Source organism: Meriones unguiculatus, chromosome 5 (assembly GCF_030254825.1).
Source record: "Meriones unguiculatus strain TT.TT164.6M chromosome 5, Bangor_MerUng_6.1, whole genome shotgun sequence".
NCBI lineage: Eukaryota > Metazoa > Chordata > Mammalia > Rodentia > Muridae > Meriones > Meriones unguiculatus.
In genome coordinates, this window is record NC_083353.1 from 29,572,931 (window position 1) to 29,598,950 (window position 26,020).

The 26,020-nt window shown below is 40.0% G+C and overlaps 1 protein-coding gene across 4 annotated transcripts in view; it reads left to right on the forward strand.

Annotated features, from left to right (window-relative positions):
* Kiaa0825 (KIAA0825 ortholog) overlaps window positions 1-26,020 on the forward strand; it is a 427,987-nt gene that overhangs the window by 174,883 nt on the left and 227,084 nt on the right. For 3 of the 4 annotated variants that reach the window (XM_060383593.1, XM_060383594.1, XM_060383595.1), the window contains 3 exons: window positions 10,163-10,327; window positions 18,810-19,028; window positions 25,171-25,576. In XM_060383593.1, coding sequence (XP_060239576.1) covers window positions 10,163-10,327; window positions 18,810-19,028; window positions 25,171-25,576 — 790 coding nt within the window. The remainder of the gene's footprint in view (window positions 1-10,162; window positions 10,328-18,809; window positions 19,029-25,170; window positions 25,577-26,020) is intronic. The other variant, XM_060383596.1, reaches the window with a different exon arrangement.

The following is a 26,020-nucleotide window of genomic DNA, read 5'->3' on the forward strand; positions in this document are numbered from 1 at the left end:
AATTCCCAGCACCCACATCGCAGCTCACAACTCCAAGATCTGAAACTGACAAGCATGTAGGCAAAATACCAATGCACATAAAATAAAAATAAATAAATTCTGCAGAGCTGGAGAGATCGCTTTGTGGCTGAGAAAATGGCTGGGGTACGGCATGACTCCAGACCTGCGCCACAGCCACCGAGGGAATGCTCTCACCACTGCACTGCAGATTCCTCTCTATCCCGCCCTGGAATTCAGAGTAGTTAACTTCCCTAAACTGAACTCCTTTTTCTCTCACTCCGTACCATATGCAGGAGCACATCCAAGTTCTTATGCCACTGAAACTGGACTAGTTTGCTGACCTTTTGATTTACCACCCCCACCCAAACATTCCCTTACATGTACCAAAAACCCATCAAACCCTTTCCAGCCTTTGTGTCCAAAGCCTCATATGTGTGCTCCCTCTGTACCTTGCCTCACTGTGTTTTCTTATCTAGAGGCCCCGAAATAACTCTGCTTTTATCAGTCTGCAAGAGCCTGATATGTATGTATGTGTATATATGTCATATACATTATATATTGTATGTATTATATATTATATAAAACATATAGCCTATATTGTAGACATACATGTGTGTACATGTGTGAGTGTGTGTACATATCTGTGTGTGTACAGACTGTGGTCTAGCTAGTATAACAGTGTCAATTGATGAATGGAAGGTCCAAGAATTTAGTGGTTGTTCAGTCCACAAGGCTGGATATGCTAGATTCCCAAGAAGTAGGCTCTAAGCCAGTAAAGAAATGGACTTTCTAGCAAGGGGAGAGCAGGCAGACAAAGAGAGGCTGAGGTTCCTTCTTCCATGTCCTTTATATAGGCTGCCAGCAGAAGCTGTGGCCCAGAGTAAGGGTGGATCTTCCCATCCTGAAGGTCTGGATTGGACATCCCTCTTCATATGATTTAATTAAGAAAAATATCCCTCATAGCCGCAGGGGTCTTAGCTCATTCCAGATGTAGTCAAGTCAACAGCCAAGGACAGCCATCACACCTAGCAAGCACTGGACAGCAGCTGCTAAGACCAGTTTCCCAAATCCATCTTCTATCTACCTTCCCTAAAGCCACATAGGGGAGGTGCCTTTCAGGAGAATATTGATTATTCCTTAGGAATCTCCAAACAGGCTTTTATGTACATAAATCCACTGCCGTAGGTTTCCTGTTGTTAAAAGAACCTTAGAAAACAAAAGTTGATGAAATAATATGGATTTATTTACAGTTTGGCCAAATGTGTAGAGAGAGGTAGAGGCTTTTATCCTTTCCATGTCTGTGGCCATGTTGTAATTTATAGGAAAGCTGAGGCAAAGGCTAAAACAGATAGACATTTACCCACAGGATGGTTAAGCAGTACTTTCCTCTAGGAAGGAGAGGATCTGGCTCTCAGGTTGCCACAGACTCCCAAACAGAGCAGACTTCATTGAAGTCTGGTTCAAGAAAAATGGAAGGTTAAAATCCCCCCTCCTGCTGTTTGAAAATAAACACTCTGAGTATACTTCTTTTGTCTTAAAGTGTATTCCACTGACACTGTTAGACATAAGTGTGTAATTCTTTTTTCTCTAAGTGTACTGCATTGATACTTAAAAATAAAGATGAGGTCGTTGATCCACTTGGACTTTAGTTTTGTGCAGGGTGATAAATATGGATCTATTTGCATTTTTCTACATGTAGACATCCAGTTATACCATTTGTTGAAGATACTTTTTTTCCATTATATGGTTTTGGCTTCTTTGTCAAAAATCAGGTATTGGTAAGTATGTGGCTTATTTATGTGTTTTCTATTAGATTCCATGGATCCTCCCAGTCTGTTTCTATGCCAGTACCATGCAGTTTTTATTACTGTTGCTCTATAGTACAGCTTGAGATCAGGGATGGAGATACCTCCAGACGATCTGTTATTGTACAGGATTGTTTTACCAATTCTGGGTTTTTTGTTTTTCCATATGAAATTGAGAATTGGTTTTTCAAGTTCTGGAAAGAACTGTGTTGGCATTTTGATGGGAATTGCATTGAATCTGTAGATTACTTTTGGCAGGATGGCCATTTTCACAATGTTAATCCTACCATTCCATAAGCATAGGAAATCTTTCCATCTTCTGATATTTTCTTCAGTTTCTTTTCTCAGAGACTTGCAGGGTATTCAAGCGGATGCTGAGACTCATAGCTAAACTTTGGGCAGAGTGCAGGGAATCTTATGAAAGAATGGGGAGATAGAAAGACCTGGAGGGGACAGGAGCTCCAAAAGGAGACCAAGAGAGCCCCCCCCAAAAAATCTGGGCCCTGGGGGTCCTTCAGAGACTGATGAATCAACCAAGGACCATGCATGGGGAGGATCTAAACCCCCTGCTCAGATGTAGCCCATGAGCAGCTCAATCTCCATGTGGGTTTTTCCTAGTAAGGGGAGCATGGGCTGTCTCTGACATGGACTCAGTGGCTGGCTCTTTGATCACCTGCTCCTGGTGAGATGGCCTAACTAGGCCACGGAGAAAGAGGATCCAGACAGTCCTGATGAGACCTGATAGGCTAAGGTCAGATAGAAAGGGAGGAGGACCTCCTATCACTGGACTAGGGGAGTGACATAGGAGTTGATGAGAGAGGGAGCTACAGCAGGGATACAAAGTGAATAAATTGTAATAAATAAATAAGAAAGAAAGAAAGAGAGAGAGAGAGAGAGAGAGAGAGAGAGAGAGAGAGAGAGAAAGAGAAAGAAGGAAAGAAAGAAAGAAAGAAAGAAAGAAAGAAAGAAAGAAAGAAAGAAAGAAAGAAGGGAAGTGTGTGTTGCAAAGAAAAAGACCACCATGTTGAAGTCTGCTTTAACTTTTTGCATAATTATAATGCCTCTGTTGAGACCTACTTTAGTTTTTAGCATAACTGTAGCTCCTCTGTTGACACCTGATATCTTCTTTAGCATAACTGAAGCCATTTTTTCTTTAGTCTCCATTTTGATCATAAGCTGAAATGTAGTTAAGTTTTCAGGCTCTGCCTACATGACATAAAAAAAATAACTTTTTTCTTACAATTCAATACTTGTTGAATGTTCTTCTTTAGTTAAAGATAAATGTATGTTCTGTTGGAATTAAACCACAATACCCCGCTTTATTCCTTTATCATGGAAAAGATAGGGAACTGGAAAACCCCCAAGCAGCTTAAAATGTTTGTCTAGCTACTTGGGCACAATTTACCTAGAATAGAATTGATTCTTCTACTTGGCTATGGGTGTTTTTGTTTGTTTTGTTTTTGTTAAAAAAAATTTCTTTCACTCTGAGAAAGGCTCAGGGTCACAGTGGTTCTTGAATTCAGACTGTGTCCCTGACCAGTCAGTCTTTGCTATGCATTCAATAAACTTTCACCCATCTGCATCAGGTGTCACAGTAGTCAGTGTGAGGCTATTGCTGAACTCCAACACACTACTCGAACTGAACTATCTGATTTTATTCTAAATCATTTGGTGACTGTGTTTTCCCAATTAGCTTGGCTCCAATCTCATTTAATCAGTGCATTGAGTTGGGGAACCTGAAATGAAGGAGGAAGGGAAAAAGAGGCCCTGCTCTTACCATTAAATTCCTGGAATGCAGTGAAGGGTTTGACAAAGATTTTACATTTCAGGATTGAGTTTAAAACATTTGTGTTGAGAGACTAAAGAATTAGAAATCAGTGGCTATTGTTTTAAAGTTTAAAGCACAAGCCTGAACTAAGGCCAGCCAGGTGAAGACATGTCCAGCCACCTGCATGGAATAACTAGCCTCAATGCCCTGAAGGAAAGAACTAGCTTTATTGCCCACTAGAGATACAGTTGCTAGGAAAAGGGCCCCTCTCCCCTAGGAAGGGACGCCAGACCATTAATGGTTTTGGGGGCCTTCCTATAGCCAATCAATTCAAAGGGCAACATCCCCTTTTGTGTTTCGACCAATAGATGCTTGCCAGGCAGGAATGCCCCTGCTTTGGGCATGCTGGGAGGGACTGGACTCTTTATATCACCCAACCAACCTGAGCAGAAGGCTCTCAGCTCTCACTGATTTGGCGGTGAGGGTGTGTGAACACAAGCTGTAGCTTGTAATAAAAAGATCCTCATGTGTTTTACAACAGACTCGACTCCTGGTGGTGGTCTTTTGGGGTCTTGTGAATCAGGCACAACAGTGTAAAAGTCTTCGCAGGTGAAGAAGATAGAAAGATTTGAATTCTTCATCCTAATAGAGGTTTTATAGTATCTGTCAGAAAGGACCCATGTTCCATATTTTTTTATATCATGGATGTCAGCTTTAGCTCACCTAACACTGTTGTCATTGGCTATGATTGCAGTAATGACAATTGCACAGCAGGACTCTGGTTAATCAATGTTTTCTTAATTGAATTTGAAGCATGTGTTTTTAAACTAGTGTTTTCCAAGGTCTTTTCTGGGAATGACAATGCCTAAAGACATCAGTATAGTCCCAGAAACAGCTGTCACCCTGGGTGGGCTGCCTCTACAGAGGAGAGGGTAGTGATGCTGGTGGGTGGGTGGAGTATGATTGTACCAGTCAAGTTTTGTTGTTAAGGTAAGACACCCCAGCCTGACAATACAGCTAATGCTCTAGATTCCAATTCACTGGTATTGACAGTTCCAGGGGATGTTGCTCCTGCTTCTGGTGTCCCACAGCTGAGCAGCATAACAACTTTGTGGTGCACAAGGGCAGAGACAGTCCACCATTTTATTGCCATTTTCTTACTAGGTTCAAACTAAATACCATGCAGATAGAATGTACTTTAACACTTTTATTGAATGGCTGAGAGATGGCTCATAAGTCCACGTGCTGCTCTTGCAGAAGACCATTGCAGGTGAAAATGCTTGCTCTGAAAGTCTCAAATGTTGATCTGAGTTTGATGCTTGGGAAACAGAATTGCACTGCCTGCCCTGATAAAACAGTGTCTTGTAGAAGATGAAGTTGCCCTATTTTGGATGTCGATATGTCTGGCAAGGTATCATAGAGATAAGAACTAGGTAAAATAAGTTTTTTTTCAAATTCTATTGGTACTTCTTGAGAGTCTTCACAAATAGTTCGGGACATAGCAGTATGGATTTTGCTATGTTTCACCCACACAGAATCAGATACAATCTTGCTGGACAATGACTGAAACGTTTTCTATTCCATCTTTTTGTGGTACTTAAAATGTCTATATGACTAACATGAACATATGTCTCCTTTGGTAGTTAGTGTACTTGCATGTGATTGTATGTACAGTATTATGTGGTGTGATTGGACATCACACTACAAGTGACCCTGTTATGATGAACTTTTACAGCATGTTTCTTCTAAGCAACTCAGTGTGATTTAACATATCAGTTCGTTTATGAACCTTGAATTATTAGGACCATTTTACAAATGGGGAAACAGATATAAAGAAATCAAATAATTTTCCACTTGATTTTTCAATGATCCCTGTAAAAGGAAAGAAGGGTCATTATTTTCTGATAATCTTCTGTTAGGTGAATTAAAAAGATAACACAGTAGTTTCGGGGATTAGTCTTTTTAGAAAGGCTGAGTCTTTGGAAATTAATCACTTGATTTTATAACTGATTTCAATATTAAGCTAATATTATGTGGGCATCAAGTAGAGGCACTGTTAGAGGCTGAATGTGCACCTGTCGTCCCTGGCTTAGTTCCCAGGGCTTGGAGTGCTGCGGAAGTGGGAAGGATGGGCTTCATAAGTGTATATATAAGTAAATGATATTCAAATCAAGAAGTTCAGCTGACTCAGGACATGGAGTGCTGACCTCAGACAGGATGGAGAATAAAGACATGACCCATAAATAGACAGCTGTTTATTCAAATCAGATCCAAATTTTATTTTGTTGGTTTTTTCCTGGTGAACTATGTTGTAACATTTAAACTTAGTATTTCCATAAAGTTGTGTTTGTGTGATATTGACCCCCACCCTCATGTTGGCCTACTGTTTGGGGTTTTTAATTCTTAATTCTGTGTGTTCTGTCCTTGTATTTTTGATCTAACATCTCTGTGCAAAGTGAGTCTTTCAGCCTTTTTCTTTGTTTAGTGCTGTTGATGGTGTCTGGTTGGTTTAGCATGGCTGAGCACATGGCATACTCCTCGATAATGTTGCTGCCAAATGCATCTCAGTGACTCAGCAGGAGCTTCTCACTGACATCTTGTAGAAAGTAAAAGTTATACAGCCTTGGAGAGTAAAATTCTGGTGTACAATGTAGCTGTAAATCTGTGCTAGCAACAGAAACAATCTCCTGGGGCTGAAACCTCCTTTACAAAGCACTAACAAGTTCAGTGCTTAAAAAGAATTTAAAATGGTATCAACAGTGAAAATGCCCCTTTGAATATTATTGAAAATATTATCTGGTTTAAAATTTATTCCTTTTTAAATGTATAATATGTTGATAAAAGAAGTATAATTTAAACTAGCTGCTCTATTACGTGGTATCATTACTGGTACATACTAGGTCAAGGAATATGTCTTTAAAAGTTCTAATACTAAAGTATGAATTTCAATCCTTCTAATGCCCTCAGCTCCCAGCACCTACTTTCCCAAGAACCACCTAGTCTGAAAACCCAAGATTATCTTGCCTTGGCAAATTCTGTCTTAATTTAAGGGAAATTATGGCCAAAGAAAAGTCAGGCATACCACAATAAATAAATAAATAAATAAATAAATAAATAAATAAATAAATAAATAAAAAACAAAACAAAACAAAAAAAAAAAAACCACTGGAACTGGATTAGTTCAACCATGTTCAGTTTGTGGCCTCAGACACCTTCCCTAGTGTGTAGAATGAGAGGTGGGGGAAAACTACCAGAGTGATTCACATCTAAAGAAGACGGAAGACAACAAGACTGACTAGGACAAGGTAGATTCTGGTCACTTTGGAGAATTTCTCTTGAGTAAAATTGTGATGGAAAATGACAGTGTGAATGATATTTGTTTGCACAGTTTGCACAGTGATCCTTTAGGTAGATAGAGCTCATTGGGTCTGCTCTGTCATCCTAGCTGGCTAGGCTAACTTCCATCAATCCTAAAGAATTGTGTAGTGAATTCACCAATGTCTTACCCAGAGGCAGAAGAAAGTAAAAGGAAGGAAGGAAGGAAGGAAGGAAGGAAGGAAGGAAGGAAGGAAGGAAGGAAGGAAGGAAGGAGAGCCTAAACTTGCATTTGGGAGAGAAGAAGTAATCACAGGCAAGGAGAAATGCTGTCCCTCTTCACCCATTGCAAGGCTCATGCTGAGGCACCTGTAAGAAAAGAAAAGCCAATGTTGACCATAAATATTGCTGCAGTGGCCTTCAGTAAAGAAGAACAAGGGAACAAGGGAACAAGGGACTGCGTATTTCTGACATTTTAGAAATTCACTTTTTTGTTTTTAATTTATCCATGAGTATTTCAGCCTGCTCAAGTTTATGGGTACCTCCTGCATGCATGGACCTGTGGAAGCTAAACTAAAATGTTAGATCCCATGAAACTGGAATCCCAGGTGCCTGTGAGCTGCCATTCTCCATGCAGACCAACAGGAATGTTTTGATGTGCATACACTTGTTCAGAGAATGACTGGAGAGAAAGAATGTGATCTGGAGGTAATTAACTGCAGCAACTTAGTCAGGCTTGTTTAGATGTCCCCATGTGCCTGTCTTCAGAAGTGAGGGCACCTCTGCATAGTGCCTTGTGACCTGTTTTAAAGGAAATGGGAATTCTTTTGTGCCCTGCTTCAGGACAACAGGTCAGGGAGACCAGGATGACTTTCCTGCTTTCCCAAATGCCAAGTCTCCATGTTTGGGAGTATAGTGTCCTGAACCACGTCAAGATTAACTTTACAAGTAGCTGCATTTCAAAACAGTAAACTTTTAAAAAATGCCAAAACAATGTAAGTATGTTCAGTTCTACTTTGTCAGATATCACCTTCATGTTCCTCTGCCATCAATGAAGTGCCAACAAAATAACTTGGGTCTTCCTGCCCCCCAAAAGGTAGGTTAAAAAAGTGAATCCAATGAGAGTCTTTCCTAAAAGGACTGGGGAGATAACAGAATGAGAAAGAGCACAAGAATAACCCCAAGGATCTAAAGAAAACAAATCAAAAGGAAAAGAAAAGCACTGTGACTGAGCACTCGACAAAGGCCAGAGTTTCTACTTGTTTCCCAAGGCGCAACCCCAAACACATCTGGACTGTTTGATGCCCCTCTCCTGCCAGGCCTTATCAGATGGGGAGAGAAATTTTCCATCACCCACATGGCTGCTCACACTATCTTTAACTCCAGTTCTAGGTTGTCCAATGTTCTCTTCTGGCCTCAGCAGTCACCAGGTATGCAGATGGTACACAGATATACATACAGGCAAAATACCATTCACATCAATCAAACATTTTTTTTTTTTTAAGAATGAAAGGGGATGCTACCCTGACTCATGACAGGACAGTGGACCCAAGCAGGAATGAGGGTCACAAGCCCTGACCTTGCTGTCATGCTCTCATGTATGCCTGTCAACCAACAAATATATATGTTTGCACAGTGACTGCCCAGGAGCTGAAACAACTCAAATCTGCACCGGTGGCTGGTGTGTAGTAAGAATATTATGTTTGGGTTTTTGGTTTGTTTTTTTTTTTTGTTTGTTTGTTTGTTTGTTTGTTTTTGAGAATTTTATTCATGAATGCTGCTGGTCTCCTGGCTCTTAAATCTTTCCACCTCTTTTCCGCTATGTTTCCTGAACCTTGAGTGCAGAGTTGAATTCTACATGAACTAACTGGACACCCCTGTGAGCTATTTTCTGCACTTTGTCTAATTATGGATCTTCATAGTGCTTATTCTTGATCTGCATTGGGGAAAAAATTCTTTGAGGAGGGGTGAGACCTACATTTATCTACGATATAAAGATGACTGTACAAAGGGAAGTTTCTCTCGTGTGGCACTGAGTAATGGGGATTTTGTTAGGTAGTCTATGCTTTGGGGAGGAGTAGTATGACCCAGTGTGGCACGCATGCACACACACATACACATACATGAGAATTTTTGGTTGTTTTGGTTTTTCGAGATAGGATTTCTCTGTGTAGCCTTGGCTGTCCTAGACTCACTTTGTCAACCAGGCTGGCTGCTAACTCACAGAGATCTGCCTGCCTCTGCCTCCCTGAGTGCTGGGATTACAGGTGACTGCACCTGGTAGTGTGAATGTTTTAAATATCAACTTTTGTTAAATTTGTTCTTTGATAACTCAATGCATGTTGACAGTACACTGACTACTCTCACCGTAACCCTGTCTTACCTGTCAGGCCCCTCTCCCCTCTTCAAATTCTTTTCCTGCATCCCTCTCTTTATGAGGGGATGTCCCCACATAACTCTCCCTGTGGATGTTGGTTGATAGTCCCAGTACTAGACAGGCCCAGTGTAGGCGGCAATAGCTGATGTGAGGTCATTATTTAGTGGCTTTTTCATGCCCTGAAGATAGCATTTCGTAATCCTATAGAGGACAACATTCAAGACGGATGAAAGAAAAGGAAATGGGAAACCACATTTAAATGACACAGCAAATGAATCTTTTGGGGTTTAACAAGATGCTTGAGAATTGGAAAATAATTTCAGAACAAAAACAGTCTTATTTCTGATTCATACTGCAGCAGATTTATTTTCAGTAATGTTCTTCCACAAATGGCCACCCAAAGCCACTTCCAGCCTGCTCTACGAGCTTACCAAACTGAAAATGTGCTCCATCCTGAAATGATGGTGTCAATGTATTTAAGAAATATTCACAATTTGTTTTTCCTAATTGATTGCATATTTCGAAGAACATGTGAATTTTCTCATGGTACTCTTAGTTTTCTGAGCTATCTGGATTAAAAGAAATTTCTTGAGTGTTTATAATTTTTAAATGAGAAATATAGTCAAAAATATTTCCGTGAGGGAAAAAAGAATTCTGACATACAGGAAAACTGTCCTCACCTCTTGAAATGATGCCTTATGGTTCTTCTCACAGATATTATTCAGTAGCAACCTACAGAGACATCTGAAATTTTAAAGTTGAATGACTGTAGCCCTCAGAGACTGTTGTGTTTCTCAAGTGCAAATAGTGAGCAAGTGTGTGTGATAGCAAGATGCTGGGGTAACTGATAAGACTATGCTCTCTTTCACTGACTCCCGCATTTTCACTCTTTTCAAGAACAAGCTACTGGCATAGAAAATAACCAGAAGGCAAGCTGCAGTGTGGTGGAAGCCATCTTTAAGGTTCTGTACCATTGTCACTTTTCTCCACGAACATTTGCACACGTTTTCACAAGCTACATGGAGGAACAACAGCTCTGGGACTTTCTATACAACATTCCAGGTACAGGAAACCTACCATTCATAAAATAAATGCTTTACTGATGCTTGAATCGTCTCTACATGTGTCTTCAAAGTTTGATAGAAGAAACTAGTTTCACTGACTCTTGTTTGTAAAAGTTTTCCATGTACCTTTTCAGTATAAGAGCTTTTGTTTGGAACTATTAACCATTTAGCTACGGTCAAATATGGTGTGCTGGAGATAAGGGGCAGAGATATAAAGTGAAAAATTATGGAATGAAGGCTCTCTCTTTTAATTTTAGGAAAGTGCCCTATCATAATACTTGAGTTTGTATTTAGTATATCTTATGTTTTGCATTTTAACATATAAGATGTTAAGAAGCTATAACAAACATTTGGTGATACTTCTGTTCATGTATTCTGTAATCTAATTGCCCTGACTAATGTCGCTTGACATAAACTAGAGGCATTTAGGAAGTCTGACCTTCAAATGAGAAAATTCCTCTATCTAGATTGCCTGTAGGCAAGTCTGTACAGTTTTTCTTTTTCTTTTCTTTAATTGAAAAAAATTATACAATATATTCTAATCACAGTTCCTACTTCTTCATCTCTTCCCAGATCCTCCCACTTCTCATCCTTACTACTCCATGTCTTCTTTCTCTCTTTAGAAAACAAAGAGGCAAAAACAAACAAGCCAGAAAAGAACAAAAAACACAGAAAAAGAAAAGATCAACAAAAAAGCATTAAGTTTTTCTTTTAGTTTTCTTTCGTTGTCTCATTGCTGCTTTTTTTATTTACTTAATCACTTTACAGCCTGATTCCACCCCCTCTCTCCTCTCCTCCCAGTCCCACCCTCAGATCCCCTCCCCCCACTCTCCCCTGTTCTTCTTCTCAGAGAATGATGGCCCCTAAGGGGTCCCAAGCCACTCTGGCCCCTCAGGTCATAGCAGGACTAAGTGTACCCTCTCCCATGAGGCCTGACAAGGTAGCCCAGCTCTAGAACAGGGATCGAGAGGCAGGCAACAGAGTCAGAGACAGCCCTACTCCTATTGTTAGATCACCCACAAGCTGGGCAAGCTGCACATCTGCTACATATGTGTAGGGATGCTAGGTCCAGCCTGTGCAAGCTCTTAGGTTGGTGGTTCAGGCTCTGTGAGTCATCATGGGCCCAGGTTAGTTTTCTCTGTGGGTCTTCTTGTAGTGTCCTTGACCCCTCTGGATCTCTCTATCCTTTCTCCGACTCTTCCGCAGAGCAACCCGAGCTTGGCCTATTTTTGGTCTCTGCATCTAGTTCCATCAGCTGCTGGGTGAAGCCTCTCAGAAGACAGCTATGCTAGGCTTCAGTCTGCAAGCATAGCAGAGTATTGCTAATAGTGTTGGGGGTTGGCTGTTTCCCATGGGGTGGCTCTCAAGTTAGACCAGTCATTGGTTTGTCATTTCTCAATCTCTGCTCTATCTTGTAGGCAAGACAGATTTTGGGTCAAGGGTTTTATGGATGGGTTGGTCTCAGCTTTCTATTTACCTGAAAGAAGTACAGATTTCTTAGTACAGAACTAACATATGACTGCTTTGATTCAGATTTGACCATTAAGGAACAGGAATTAAACAACCATCAAAGCCCACCATTCCCTGCTATTTTAGCTATTTTAGAATCTCTAGAAAAATCATATTCACTTTGTCTCTAGTGTCAAACATTATTATTCCTCAAGTGTTAAATTCTTGATCCATTATTCATATGAAACTGTAGTGACACATACTGTCCTGGTTAGAAAGGATGTGGGTAAGTATGAGCTCTGCCTTTGATTTTTTTTTTTTTTGTTGTTGTTGTTCTTTATACAAACATTTGGAGAGGTCACATGGGTTTGTACCTTTGTCATTTCTCTCCCAAAACCTTCATAGGATTTTCTGTGGTTCTGCTTCCAATCATGGTTAGTCATGGCATATTAAAAAGACATATTCAGGTTTGTGACAAAAGTAAGTTTGTCTCTATGGCTCTGTTTAACTTGAAAATATAACACATTAGAAGGAAATATATCCATTTCTTAAGGAATATGGCCCCTCAGTGGCTGCCCACACTGCAGTACCTGGACCCACACCCATGTAAATACAGACATCACCAAGTGGACTCAGTGAGGTGGGTTTTATTAAGAGCAAGAAGTTGAGAGAGAAAATTGGTGGTGGGAGGGATAGAAGAAGAATTAAAGGTGGGGAAAAGGGAGTGGATTTGATGAAGACACATTTATGTATACATATTATATATAATATACATATATTATATTTAACACTTATAGTGTATATAACACATAATATATATAATGTGTATATATTATATAATATATACAACACAATATAAGAATAATATAATATAATATATATACATTATATATAAATTCTCAAATGATAAAAAAGAAAATACAGCTTAACTTTTGCCCTAGCCAATCATGGGTCCCTACTTCTACAAATGTAACTTACCTAGGCACAGCAACTTACCAGTATATTATTTTAAGATGTCATTGTGTGTTTTCCCCTTCTGACAAGGCCCTGCAGGCTTCCAGCCGCCTCACCCAGACGATATCATAGTCATTCTCACTTGGGTAGCAGTGCTGCATCTCAGTGCTGCGCGCCCTGGAGAAAGATGCCGAGACACCTCGGCTGCTCTCGGTAGGATGGATGGAGTCAAAGCAGAACCACCCATCTTCTCACAGTTTCTCTGTATTTTCTTTTCTGTTAAAGTTTGACATGTCAATTTGAACATGAAATGTAAGATCTATTTTGTAATTAGAAATTTGACATCTAATTCCATAGAAAGAACATGACCCAGATAGAGAAAACAAGAATGACAGTACTCATTTTAAAAGATTATAACATAAACTATGAGGTACCTGATGCTGACAATTTGAACACCAATTCTTTGAAAGACGTAGGTTTTGTGGCAGTCACTAAGGGCCTCTCTCTTCAAGGTAGAGCAAATAATCTGCATAGGACGAATGAAACTAGCCTCAGAACATTGTCATGCAGCCAGTTCTTAAGACAATGTCCAAACCAGTCTGTAAAGGAGGAAAATGTTGTTCAGGATGCCCTGAAACCTTATAGCCGACAAACATGCTCACTTGGCTCTGCAGTGTGGTGGCAGCCTTACATTGTTTCCTGGATCACTTTGCTCAGCTGTTGGGAAGCTCTCAGTGAATTATAGAAATTTAACTCTGGATGCGCTGTTTCATTTCTATCTTCTCTTTCTCAGCTTCACAAACTGTCTTGTCTATAAGAGCTCTTTAGAATGTATACATAAGCTGGGCGGTGGTGGCACACTCCTCTAATCTCAGCACTTGGGAGGGAGGCAGAGGCAGGCAGATCTCTGTGAGTTCAAAGCTAGCATGCTCTGCAGAGCAAATCTCAGTACTGCCAGGGATACACAGAGAAACTCTGTCTCGAAACAAACAAACAAGAATGCATGCACACATAGCTTAATTCTTTCTTCTTGCTAAAGTTGGTTTGCAGTGGCTTGCCTTTTTTCCCCCACAGAAGTGATTTTCTTTTTTACCTGTATAAATAGCTGCAAGACCAGTGCTGTAGTTGTAATACTGTAGAAATTTAAGGCTATCTTTGTTCTACAATGTTCTCCTTTGTCTGAGCCTCTTATTAAACAGCTGTCCTGTGTCTCTAGTGGTACCGTATCTTTAGAAAACCTTAAAAATGCCTTGCATGTGTGTCGTGATACAGTCTGTGGGTCTTGATCAGAATCATTTTCTCTGCCAATTAAAGAATTGGAAGGCAGGAAATTCTGAAGTGTCCCAGGTGGCAGCAAAGATACCTCATACACTGCAGACACAGCAGCACTTGAAGCAAGACAGGAAACACATGCATCAGACACAAAGACCAAGTGCGCTCCATAAAGCTTGGGGGGGGGGGGACTCATGAAGCAGAAAGATCCAGTCTCTTCTTAAGGGCTGGAGACTTAGAGAGTTTTCCTCTCCTAATATAGGGTTAGTCAGCTAAAGAAAGCTAGATTGGTTGACTGACATGTCCTGATCCAGTCTTGAACACCTTGCAGTGGTCCATCAGCAGGAGGCCTGTGGATAGGAGGCAAAAGTCAGGAGGTTGAGGAAGAAGCTGGCAAGATTGGAGATTTGCCACTTTGTTACCTCGCCGTGGTCAGGCTGCCTAGGTGGAAGTCTGATTCCCAGTCTCTCACTTGTGTGTATATGTGCATGTGTGTTTAAGTATGTTTGTATATTTTTGCAGACATGCCTATGCACAAATGTGCAGAGGCCAGGCATGTATGTTCCGTGCCCTCCTCAATCATCCCTGCCTTATTCCTGCTATGATGTTTGTTTGTAAACCCTGGGCTCACTGGTTTTTTATTAGACTGGTGACCAACAAACCCCAGCAATCCTGCTGTCTCTGTGCCCTCTGTGCCCTCGGCCCGGTGCTAGAGTTAGAGGCTCAGAGAGTCCCTTCCTGACTCCTTACATAGATTCTGGAGAACTGAACTCAGAACCTCATGATTTTACAACAAGTACTATTACCCCCAGTATATCACCCCCAGTCCCAATACAGCGAAATCTACCCATTTTCAGTGAAGAATTCAGTAATTGTAACCAATGTAAAAACTGCATGGCAACCAAGCAACAGAGACATCTTTCTTTTAACACACATATACCCTCCACATTCAGTCTTTAGTACTATCATTCTGAAGACCTAATCAGATACTTACCTGGAAGACGATCCTTTGGCTTTGTGCCATGGCTCACTTGTGACAGTTTCAGAATCTTGAAAGTCTGTGTTCTTTTGTACCTGATTCCTTTGCCTTATCCTAAGTTCTGTTGACGGGTTTTTTTTTTTTTTCTATTCTTTGCTGATGGGTATTCCCTGAGGATCTTACATAGCAGTGTTATCTCTTTTACCCGGTGATATCAACATGGATGGATACCGGGGTTATTTCTGGTTTGGGGCTACCGTGAATAAAGCTGTATGTTAACAAGTTTCATTTCCATCTGGAAACTGCAGAGAGGTGGAAGTCATGGCAACAGGATGGAGTTCATGTTTAGCAGCTGAAAATTGAGAACCGGCTTCCAGGGAACCATAGATTTTCACGTTCCCACAGATGCATAACAAGTGCATCCACATCCATGTCAGCACTTAGAATTATCCATTTTTTAAAAAATGTTCATCATATTAATGCATATGTGCTATTACAGAGTATTATATAATTTAATGTACATTTACCTCATTATTAATGGTATTAATGGTATATGAAAGTTCTTTTTGTTATTAAGGGACATTTAAAATTATTCTTCTGTAAAATATCTGTTCAAAAACTTGTCTGTTTACTTAGTGTTGTTTTGTTGAGCTGCTTTAGAGAATTTTTCATATATCCTGTTCATAAGCTACTTGTCAGATATTTGTTCTCGTATTCTCTTCTACTGCATGAAAGACCTTATCATTTTCCTCCTGGTTTTCTCTATTATTTACTTTTGTTAGACTGCAATCCTTCTACAAAATAATGAGTATTGCTGTGGTATTTTCATATTTAAATATTATCTATTTTTATTATATTCACCTTTCCATTTTCTCTTCTCATTTCCCATTCAAAATTTTTTTTCAAGACAGGGTTTCTCTGTGTAGCCCTGTATATCCCGGATTTGTCTTTTTATACCAGGATGGCCTCAAACTCACAGAGCTCCATCTGCCTCTGTCTCCCCAAGTGCTGAGATTACAAGAGTGAGCCATTGTGCCTGGCTCTATTTAAGCTTCTTTACAAGTCTTTTGCTGTGGGATATATGCTGAATCTGTATACTGTATACTGTGTGATGTATACTGTGTATTCTGTGTGATGTATACTGTGTATACTGTATACTGTGTGATGTATACTGTGTATACTGTGTGATGTATACTGTGTATACTGTATACTGTGTGATGTATACTGTGTATACTGTATACTGTGTGATGTATACTGTATACTGTGTGATGTATACTGTATACTGTGTGATGTATACTGTGTATACTGTGTGATGTATACTGTGTATACTGTATACTGTGTGATGTATACTGTGTATACTGTATACTGTGTGATGTATACTGTATACTGTGTGATGTATACTGTGTATACTGTGTGATGTATACTGTGTATACTGTATACTATGTGATGTATACTGTGTATACTGTATACTATGTGATGTATACTGTATACTGTGTGATGTATACTGTGTATACTGTGTGATGTATACTGTGTATACTGTATACTGTGTGATGTATACTGTATACTGTGTGATGTATACTGTGTATACTGTGTGATGTATACTGTGTATACTGTATACTGTGTGATGTATACTGTGTATACTGTATACTGTGTGATGTATACTGTATACTGTGTGATGTATACTGTATACTGTGTGATGTATACTGTATACTGTATACTGTGTGATGTATACTGTATACTGTGTGATGTATACTGTGTATACTGTATACTGTGTGATGTATACTGTATACTGTGTGATGTATACTGTGTATACTGTGTGATGTATACTGTGTATACTGTGTGATGTATACTGTGTATACTGTATACTGTGTGATGTATACTGTGTATACTGTATACTGTGTGATGTATACTGTGTATACTGTGTATCCTTCCTGACTACATACTAGATGGTTCGTTGTAGCATCTAATTCAACAGTTTCCTTATTTTAAAAGTCAGAGTCTCATTATATGCAGATTTAAATGTACTTTTTTAATCATCTAAAGTTTTAAAACAGACAAGAAACTAATTTTTCTTTCTTCTTTCATTTTTCTTCCTTTTAATTGTTTCCAGTCTCCTATTTTTTAAATTATTTTTTACATCCTAACAACAGTTTCCCCTCCCTCCCGCTTCTTTTAGTTTCTTCCCCCCAGTCCCTCCCTCCCTGGCCCCCACTCCTGCACCCACTCCTCCCCCCGTTTTTCCTCAGGAAAGGGCAGGCCTCCCATGGATATCAACCAACCACGGCACATCAGGTTGCAGAAAGACTAACTAAACACATCTCATTGTATTAAGGTTGGACAAGGCAACCCAGTATGAGGAATGGGGTCTTAAAAGCAGGCAAAAGAGTCAGAGACAGTACCCTCCCCCAGCTCCACCATTAGGGGTCTCACAAGAAGATATTCTCATTTTCTAGGTGAAGAAAATAATTACAATATATTTTGATGGGATTTTCACTAATGTTGTTACTATTGACTCCCTAGCTTCCTAGAGACTAGAGAGAAACCTTGATTTCAATGGCACCTGATTTGTAAATTTGATAATTAAAGGCTCTTTTAGTGGTATATATTCAGTACGCATAGTACTGTGTTAGATAAGGACATTTCTTGCTATTTATAATTTGGAGTTCCTTGTTCTGTATATAAATGATCTGTCAATATACAGTTAGGAAAGATTTTTTTTCTCATAGAATGCCCGTTTATATCAATGCTTTTTACCTAGAAACACAATCAAATGCCCTGTGCTAATTTTATAAAGCTAATTTAAGTTGTTCTTGATTGCATAGAAAATCTTTCTTGAAGAAGGAATGAAAACCTCTTAATTTAAACCTACTTACGTTTTCATTCATTGAAATTATAGAAAATTTAAATAATAGTTTCTTTTTTGTATTCTGTAGTAGGTCTAAAATGAACAAATTTTAAAAGATTATTCCTACAAATTGAAAAATGCTTATTGTTTTAACCCAAATACATTTATGACAGAAAAATCAAGTTAGAAATTATTACTGAGTGATACTTTTGCCTATCTCTTTTATGTTGATTACATAGAATTAATATACAGGCCTAGAGCAACTGCGGCTGGAACTATTATATAGTCTTTCTACACTATGTCTTTTAGAAGGTTAAGTCCCTACTTTAACATCTTTTTATAAAATTTTATTTGAGTGTGTGTGTGCCTTACTCTTTTCTAATGCAATGTTATTTTTTATCTGTGAAGTATTAGGGTGCTTTGTGATGATGAATTTATGAGACCTAATTGGACATTTAGATGGTTTCTCATATTTCTCTTGATCCTTTTCAGTGTCTTAGGATTCAGTTTCATGGAGAAGAGAAAGTGAGTCGGTAGTTACATAAAGCGTTACAGCTTTGTTGATGTGGGTCATGGCGATTTTTCCCAGCACGTATGTGCAGCCCAAAAGTGTTGAAGTTGGAGCCCAGGGTCTTGCAGGCAAAAGCACCCTACTGCTGATGCTCTGTTGGCTGCTTAGGGACTTTAAGGTTATTGACATGTGCTCTCTGTGAAAGTCATACAGTTCCTACTGCCTCTCCAGAGTTCAAAGCTCACGGTCAGTCTGCTGCTTTCCATGCACTTCATGTTCTTTCATTTCTAGGTAAGGGAAACTTCTATTTCACATGGTTTATGAGCTCGTTTGCAGTTAAATGGTGTACTGTTCAAGTTCTCGTTCTCTCTAGCTTTAAACTAGGTAACTGTGAAAGAGTCTTCCCAGATGAACAAGACACAGCTGGTGACCACTGTCTGCTAAGCATAATACGCTCCTTGCTCTTAAAGTTTCAGCGTGTGCGGAGCACCAGCCAGAAGTCATCCGCTGCCTGAGACTGGCCCTGATGGACGCTGTCAGGGACACTGTGCAACAGATAATGTCCATGATGAGATGTCGGAGAAACAATGAGACAAACCTAAGCAAGCCCCATGTTCCCGATCAGCTGCTTCAGAGCATCCCACGAGAATGGAATTACACTCCAAGAGAATCCAAAGGGTCCAATAAAGGTAGCTGCATTCGGTGCTTAAGAAAGTATCCCCAATAGAAACACTCTCTTAGGCCTTCAGTTAAACATCCTAAGACTGGTGAATGGTATTAATTTTCATTTTAGCATGTATATGGAGGCCCTTATTCTCTTTTGCTATGAGCCACACAGATAATACAAGTAGGAATGAAAATGACTCAAGTGCTCACCTTTTTTTGTTCAAGGCCTATCAAAAATCCTTTGGATAGTAAAGGTATTTATTGAAATTAGAAAATGTCACCGTTTCCCTGGTGAGTTCTCCCGCATGTCAGAGTGGTTCCCGTTGGGTTAGGTCTCCTTCTAGGTTTGGGCTATGTCGCTCACTTTCAGTGGTCTGGAAGCCTGACCTCCGTCCACCTGCTGTGAACTACTGACCAGTGCGCATTCTAAGTGTGCATGACCATGCAGAAGACTGTTGTTTGTGTTTTGTGTTCTGAAATGCTTCAGGGGATTGTCGGGCTTCGTGACCCTCTTTCTCTCTCTCTTTCAGTCTTTATTATGATTTTTGCCTTCTGTGGTTTTCTTTGACCTTAGTCAACTTCAGTCCACAAATATTTGTGTTTATGTCACTCCTTTCAAGAGAGAGTCTACATCCGCATAGTTTTATTACAATACCTTATTTAAAGTGGTCTACATTACAATTTGTTAGTAATCTATTATTGTTCTTAATTTATACATTAAAATTTTACAGGTATGTATAAGAAAAAAACTGGATATGAGGGTTTGGCACTCTCCATTTTTGCATGTTCACTTGGAGGCCTTGGTTTCCATCCTCCTGTAAAGGCAGATATGCAGGGTGGGGTGGGGCGGGGGAAGGGCACGGAGCCATGATTCCTTCTATAGCTTCTGGAATAGATCAATGCCATGCCATCAAGTCTGCTCTTAACAAAATTGATTTCCTCAAAAGATACATGTGACCCTAACATGTTCCTGTGGCTTTAATACTGGGGACACAGCACAGCGTAAGTGTGCCGAAGCATTCTCATTGAAAATGGGAGTGCTTTCTCGGCCTCACCGTGAAGTGTGATCAGGTTTGGAAGGAACGAGTGTAGGGAAATCATCTGAATTGTGACTGCCAGTGTATTTTCATTGAATGTGAACTGCTTCTGAGCTTTGTGCAATACTGTATTGAACTCTAAGTCTCAAGCTGTCTTGATTAGAAAAAGATTTCAAAACTAAGCGTGTAAAACATGAAGACAAACTCTGTAGCCCCCCCAGGGCTCAAGTTGAATGACCTGTGATTTTGTTCCTTATAACTTTGTCTAAACAAGACAAATGCTTGAAGGTGCCGTTCATAACACAGAATTCTGACTTGCTAAAGAAGAGTAGGCAGAAGCTATGAGAGCGTCTATCAGCATGTGGAGGCAGCACACGGAGCATTGCAGAGACAAACTAAGGCACATTTCCTGCTTCCTCTTCTTCTTCGTCATCAGCAAATACTCTTATATAGAGAGAAATACAGGATCAGGAGGAATGAACACCACACAATATTGCAAGAGGCAGGAGATTAAAAGCACAGATGTTCTCACACATAGCTCAGCTTTTTGGAATTGTTTCCTTGTGTTTCAGAGAGCAAAGGCACAAAGAACTACTTTGTGTTGTTTTTTTTGACAGCAGTCAAGTAAAAAAATAATAATAACAATAATAACACACTTGAGATGTTCTTTCCTCAGTGGCAAACTACAATTTTTAATCAAAAGAATGCTTTATAGAAAATTTTTGGTTGGAACAATGAATGTCGGGAATGAGCCAATACCACCACAAGGGAAAGTGCATTCAGACTACTGTTCACAGGGAGATCCTTAAAAGGATCCCGGTGGCAGAAATACAGGAAGTGCAACAAGAAACTATTGTTGCAATTTATTCTAAACAATGTGGCATGAAAAAGCCTCTAAATAATGACCTCACATCAGCTATTGCCGCCTACACTGGGCCTGTCTAGTACCGGGACTATCAACCAACATCCACAGGGAGAGTTATGTGGGGACATCCCCTCATAAAGAGAGGGATGCAGGAAAAGAATTTGAAGAGGGGAGAGGGGCCTGACGGGTAAGACAGGGTTACAGTGAGAGTAGTCAGTGTACTGTCAACATGCATTGAGTTATCAAAGAACAAATTTAACAAAAGTTGATAATTGTGTTTTTTGGGTTTTTTGTTTTTTTTTGTAAAACTAGTTATCACCAATAAAACATATTTGTTCGCTAACAAACTTAAGATACAGGTTTTATTTTTTATGTAACTTTTTAAAATTTTTAATTAAATTTTTAAAATATTTTTTCTTTATTAATTACACTTTATTCACTTTGTATCCCCCCATAAACCCCTCTCTCCTCCCTTCCCGGTCCCAGCTTCCCTCCCCCTTCTTCACACATGTCCTTCCCCATGTCCACTGATAGGGGAGGTCTTAGGGGAGGTCCTCCTCCCCTTCCTTCTGATCTTAGTCTATCAGATCTCATCAGGAGTGGCTGCATTGTCATCTTCTGTGCCCTGGTAAGGCTGCTCCCTCCTCAGGGGAGGTGATCAAAGAGCAGGCCAATCAGATTATGTCAGAGTCAGTCCCTGTTCCCATTACTATGTAACCCACTTGGACACTAAACTGCTATGGGCTACATCAGTGCAGGGGTTCTAGGTTATCTCCATGCCTAGAACTTGGTTGGAACATGAGTCTCTGGGAAGACCCCTGTGTTCAAATTTTCTGGTTCTGTTGCTCTCCTTGTGGGGTTCCTGTCCTCTCCAGATCTTACTATTTCCCACTTCCTACATAAGATTCCATGCAAATTTTTATTTTTTATATTAATTACAGTTTATTCACTTTGTATCCCAGTTGTAACCCCTCCCACAGTCCCTCCCAATCATACCCTCTCTCCCTCATCTCCTCCCTGCCCCTAAGTCCACTTATAGGGGAGGTCCTCCTCCCTTTCTATCTGACCCTAGTTTACCAGGTCTCATCAGGACTGGCTGCATTGTCTTTCTCTGTGGCCTGGCAAGGCCACTTCTCCCTGCGGAGGGTAGGGGGTAGGAGGGGGGGGTGGGGTGTTGTGTCAAAGACCTGTCCACTGAGTTCATGTCAGAGACAGTCCCTGTTCCCCTTACTAGGGAAACCCACTTGGATACTGAGCTGCCATGGGCTACATCTGAGCAGGTTCTATGTTATATCTATGCATGGTCCTTGGGTGGAGAATTAGTCTCAGAAAAGACCCCTATGCCCAGATATATTTGGTCCTATGGAGCTCCTTTCCCCTCCAGGTCTTTCTTTCTTTTTTTTTTTTAATTAATTATTTTTTTCCTCCATATCTTTCTATCTCCCTCTTCTTTCATGTGATTCCCTGCACTCTGCCCAAGGTTTGGTTATGAATCTTAGCATCTGCTTTGATACACTGCTAGGTAGAGTCTTTCAGAGGCCCTCTGTGGTAGGCTCCTGTCCTGTTTCTTGTTTTCTCCTTCTTCAAATGTCCATCCCATTTGTCTTTCTAAGTGAGGATTGATCCTCTTACCCCAGGTCCTCCTTCTTGTTTAGCTTCTTTAGCTGTACAGATTTTTAGTATGTTTATCCTATCTTATAGGTCTAGTATCCACTTATAAGTGAGCATATACCATGTGTGTCTTTCTGCTTCTGGGATACCTCACTCTGGTGCTTTCTCAGACAATTAGGAATAGTGCTTCCTCAGGATCCAGCTATACTACCCCTAAGCATATATCCAAAAGATGCTCAAGTACACAGCAAGGACATTTGTTCAGTCATGCTCATAGCAGCTTTATTCGCAATAGCCAGAACCTGGAAACAACCCAGATGTCCCTCAATGGAGGAATGGATACAGAAATTGTGGTACATTTACACAATGGAATACTACTCAGCAATTAAAAACAAGGAAATCATGAAATTTGCAGGCAAATGGTGGCATCTAGAAAAGATCGTCCTGAGTGAGATGCAGGTTTTCTAGTCTATTTAAAAGTATATCAAATACTGTCTTTTTGATCATTGGACTTTATCTTACGTGTATGAAAATACAGTGTTTTCCTCGTTAGTTTGCAAGGACAATGAATTGAGTTCATTGTTGGGTATTTATGGGCAAGTTGCAACAACAGCTTTGACTGTTCTATGACTAAGACTAAAAAGCAAAAGCCTTAATTTTGAGAGCACAATCATTCTACAGTTATGCTGCATACTGCATGGGTCTTAACTACATTCTTATGATGCCTAAAAAAAATACCTGTAAGGGCCAACGAAACTAAATGAACTTAGAACTGGATGTTTGTACCATGCAGTATTAAGCTGACATTTTAAACACAATAAAACATACTAAGTCACACATTAGCATTGACGAGTTATTCATATTTTATGGTGATAAAAAATTATTTAAAAATATTGCTTGTCTTTCCTTCATTTATTCTTAAATAGCACTTTGACATTTTTTACCATGATAGTACCAGCCATGTAGAAAGTTATGATGAACCTAAATCCAGCAACCACGTTGTAGTCAATTCACAGTCTTTCAGTTCTGAAATTCGGATTTTTTTGTAATATGTTAAATATTAGACTAGATGGCTACTTATTTAAAGACAGACCAAGAAGTGTGCTGTTAACCTCCTCACTGACTCATTGCCTTCGTGTTTAGAGTGGATTTATTTGGCAACGACTTGAATCTCCTGATTGGAATTTGCCTTAAGCATTAACTAAGTAGTTATGGATTTGAGTTCCTGGAGTCTTTACAGTGAGAAATTTCAGTAGAAGTTCAGGTGCAAAGAGAACTAGCAATTTATACTTGTTATAGAGTTGGAATTGTTTGTTTGTGGTCTGTGTTTAGGATGAGGGGAATATAAAATAAATGTTTAATGTATATGAGTGTTTTCGTGCATATATTAATATGCCCCATCTGCATGATGGTGTCCATGGGGACAGAAGATGGCATTAGATCCCCTGGAACTGGGGTTGTGAGCCTCACTGTGGGTGCTGGGAACTGAACCTGGGTCCTCTGCCAGAGCAACAAGCGCTCTGTAACACTGAGCCAGCTCTCCAGCCCCATGTAATAAAATCTTTTAGGTATACTATGTGAGACTAGAAGAGAAGCACACAAACACATAAAGAATAAAGCATTTAAAAGTACAAAACGGTATGTCAGAAGGGTGTTATGTTGCCATTGTTGGAGTACAATTTATAAAAACGGCTTGAACTGGGTTAGCACTTTAGCTTGGTCTCATCAAGAAACAGAATGACAGAGGTAACAATCCTTGCTTGGGTATGAAGGACGGAGAAGACATTTAAAAGGAAAGGGGGGAAAGAGTAAGGGAAGCTGGAGAGCCATGCTGGCTTGGAAGGATGGATTCCGATTCGTTGTTTTGAGTTAGGAGAGGAGAACAGAAGTGGGATGCGTGTGAACAGTGACCAGCATACTTCCAGCTTTGCATCCCTGGAGCAAGGCCAATCCTGAAAACTGACATCATCTAACGGAGTCAGATTAATGCTTGGGGTATGGTTCAAGAAGCTTGCTTAGCATGCACGAAGCCCAGGGCTTAGTCTCCGGCACTCAGGCCTCATGCCTAGTGGAGAATGCTAGCCATCCCTGCACTGAGGAGTGGAGGTGGAAGGATCCAAAGTCTGATGCCATCCTTGGCAATAGGAAGAGTTTACATCCGTACTGTCATACAAGAGGCTCTATCTCAAGATCAAATAAATGCAATAAAATAAAAAGGATAGCATAAAATCATATAAAGAGTAGTTTTTAGCTAGGGACAAATATGCTCCCAGAGGATAGAGATACATTTGACTGTCTCAGTAGGAAGGGACTCAGTGGTGTCAAAGGTCATGTGGACCTTTACTTAATTTGTTAGCAGTATTCCATACTTCAAAACTTAAATCTTAAAAAATAAACATATAAATTATAATTCTAAATTTTCTCATTTTTATTTATAGAAGGAATAAAATCATGCTTGAAATTTGGAAAATTTCAGGTAATACCTTAGGAGTTTCTGGTGGGGTTCTCTTGGAAAGCATTAAGAACCTGTTCATCTTAATAATTTTCTCCACAAAAGTGAGACATTTCCACGCAGGAAAAAAAAAAACAACTATGATGTGATGGCATGAGAATGCTAACAGTAATCATACCTTTCCTACTTTTTCTTCCCAGGCTTCACGAGGCTTGCTGCTCAGGCAGTATCTATTGTAATCAGCAAGTTACCTACAGTGATTGCCTGCTTGCCTCCCTCAATTAAATACTTCTTTTTTCTGTCTGAGAGAAAAATGTCAAAAAACTTGCCTGAATTGAAGAAAGCTGGCCTGCTTGTCTGGAACTTGATTGTAATTATATGTCGGATATTTGAGGATGGGAACACAGTGGAACGTTTAACAGGTGCCTCCCTTGACAGATGGAGTAAGGAGAAACTGGGTTTAATTTGTGTGTGTTTGGAAAGTATCCTGGGAGAGCGAAACAGTGCGAGTCAACCGACCCAAAAGGTCATACTGCGCATCGAGCAGCAGAAACCCAACTGGATGGAGCGCCAGCTTCTGAAAGCAAGGACACTGAGCATCAAATGGTAAAGTGTGCTTGTTTCTTACGCAGCTTCAGCAAATAATTTCTCAGTACCAAAGTCACAATACACAACAGCAACAGAATTTTGTCAGATGGGCAGCAACGGCCATTTGGAAAAAATAAAAAAAAAGTCACAGGACCTTTGAGGAACACAGAAAAAGATAAGTTCTGCCCTAAAGGCGGGGCTCTTAGATGTTCCTGGTAAAATCTGAACCCCATTGATATTCAGGAACACTATCCTGGTTTAGGTTCCACCTTAAGGTTTCTGATTAAAAGGGTGTAGCTCAACCCAGGGGAATTTAGCTTCACTCGTTTTCAGTGTGCAACTGGGGTATCTAGTGCATAGCCCGAGGCATTTTGTAAATGGAGTGGGCACAGATTGAATTAAGAGAGAATTAATGGATATAAAAGGCTTTTTATTGCTTTCTGTGTACCTGATTGTCAAAAA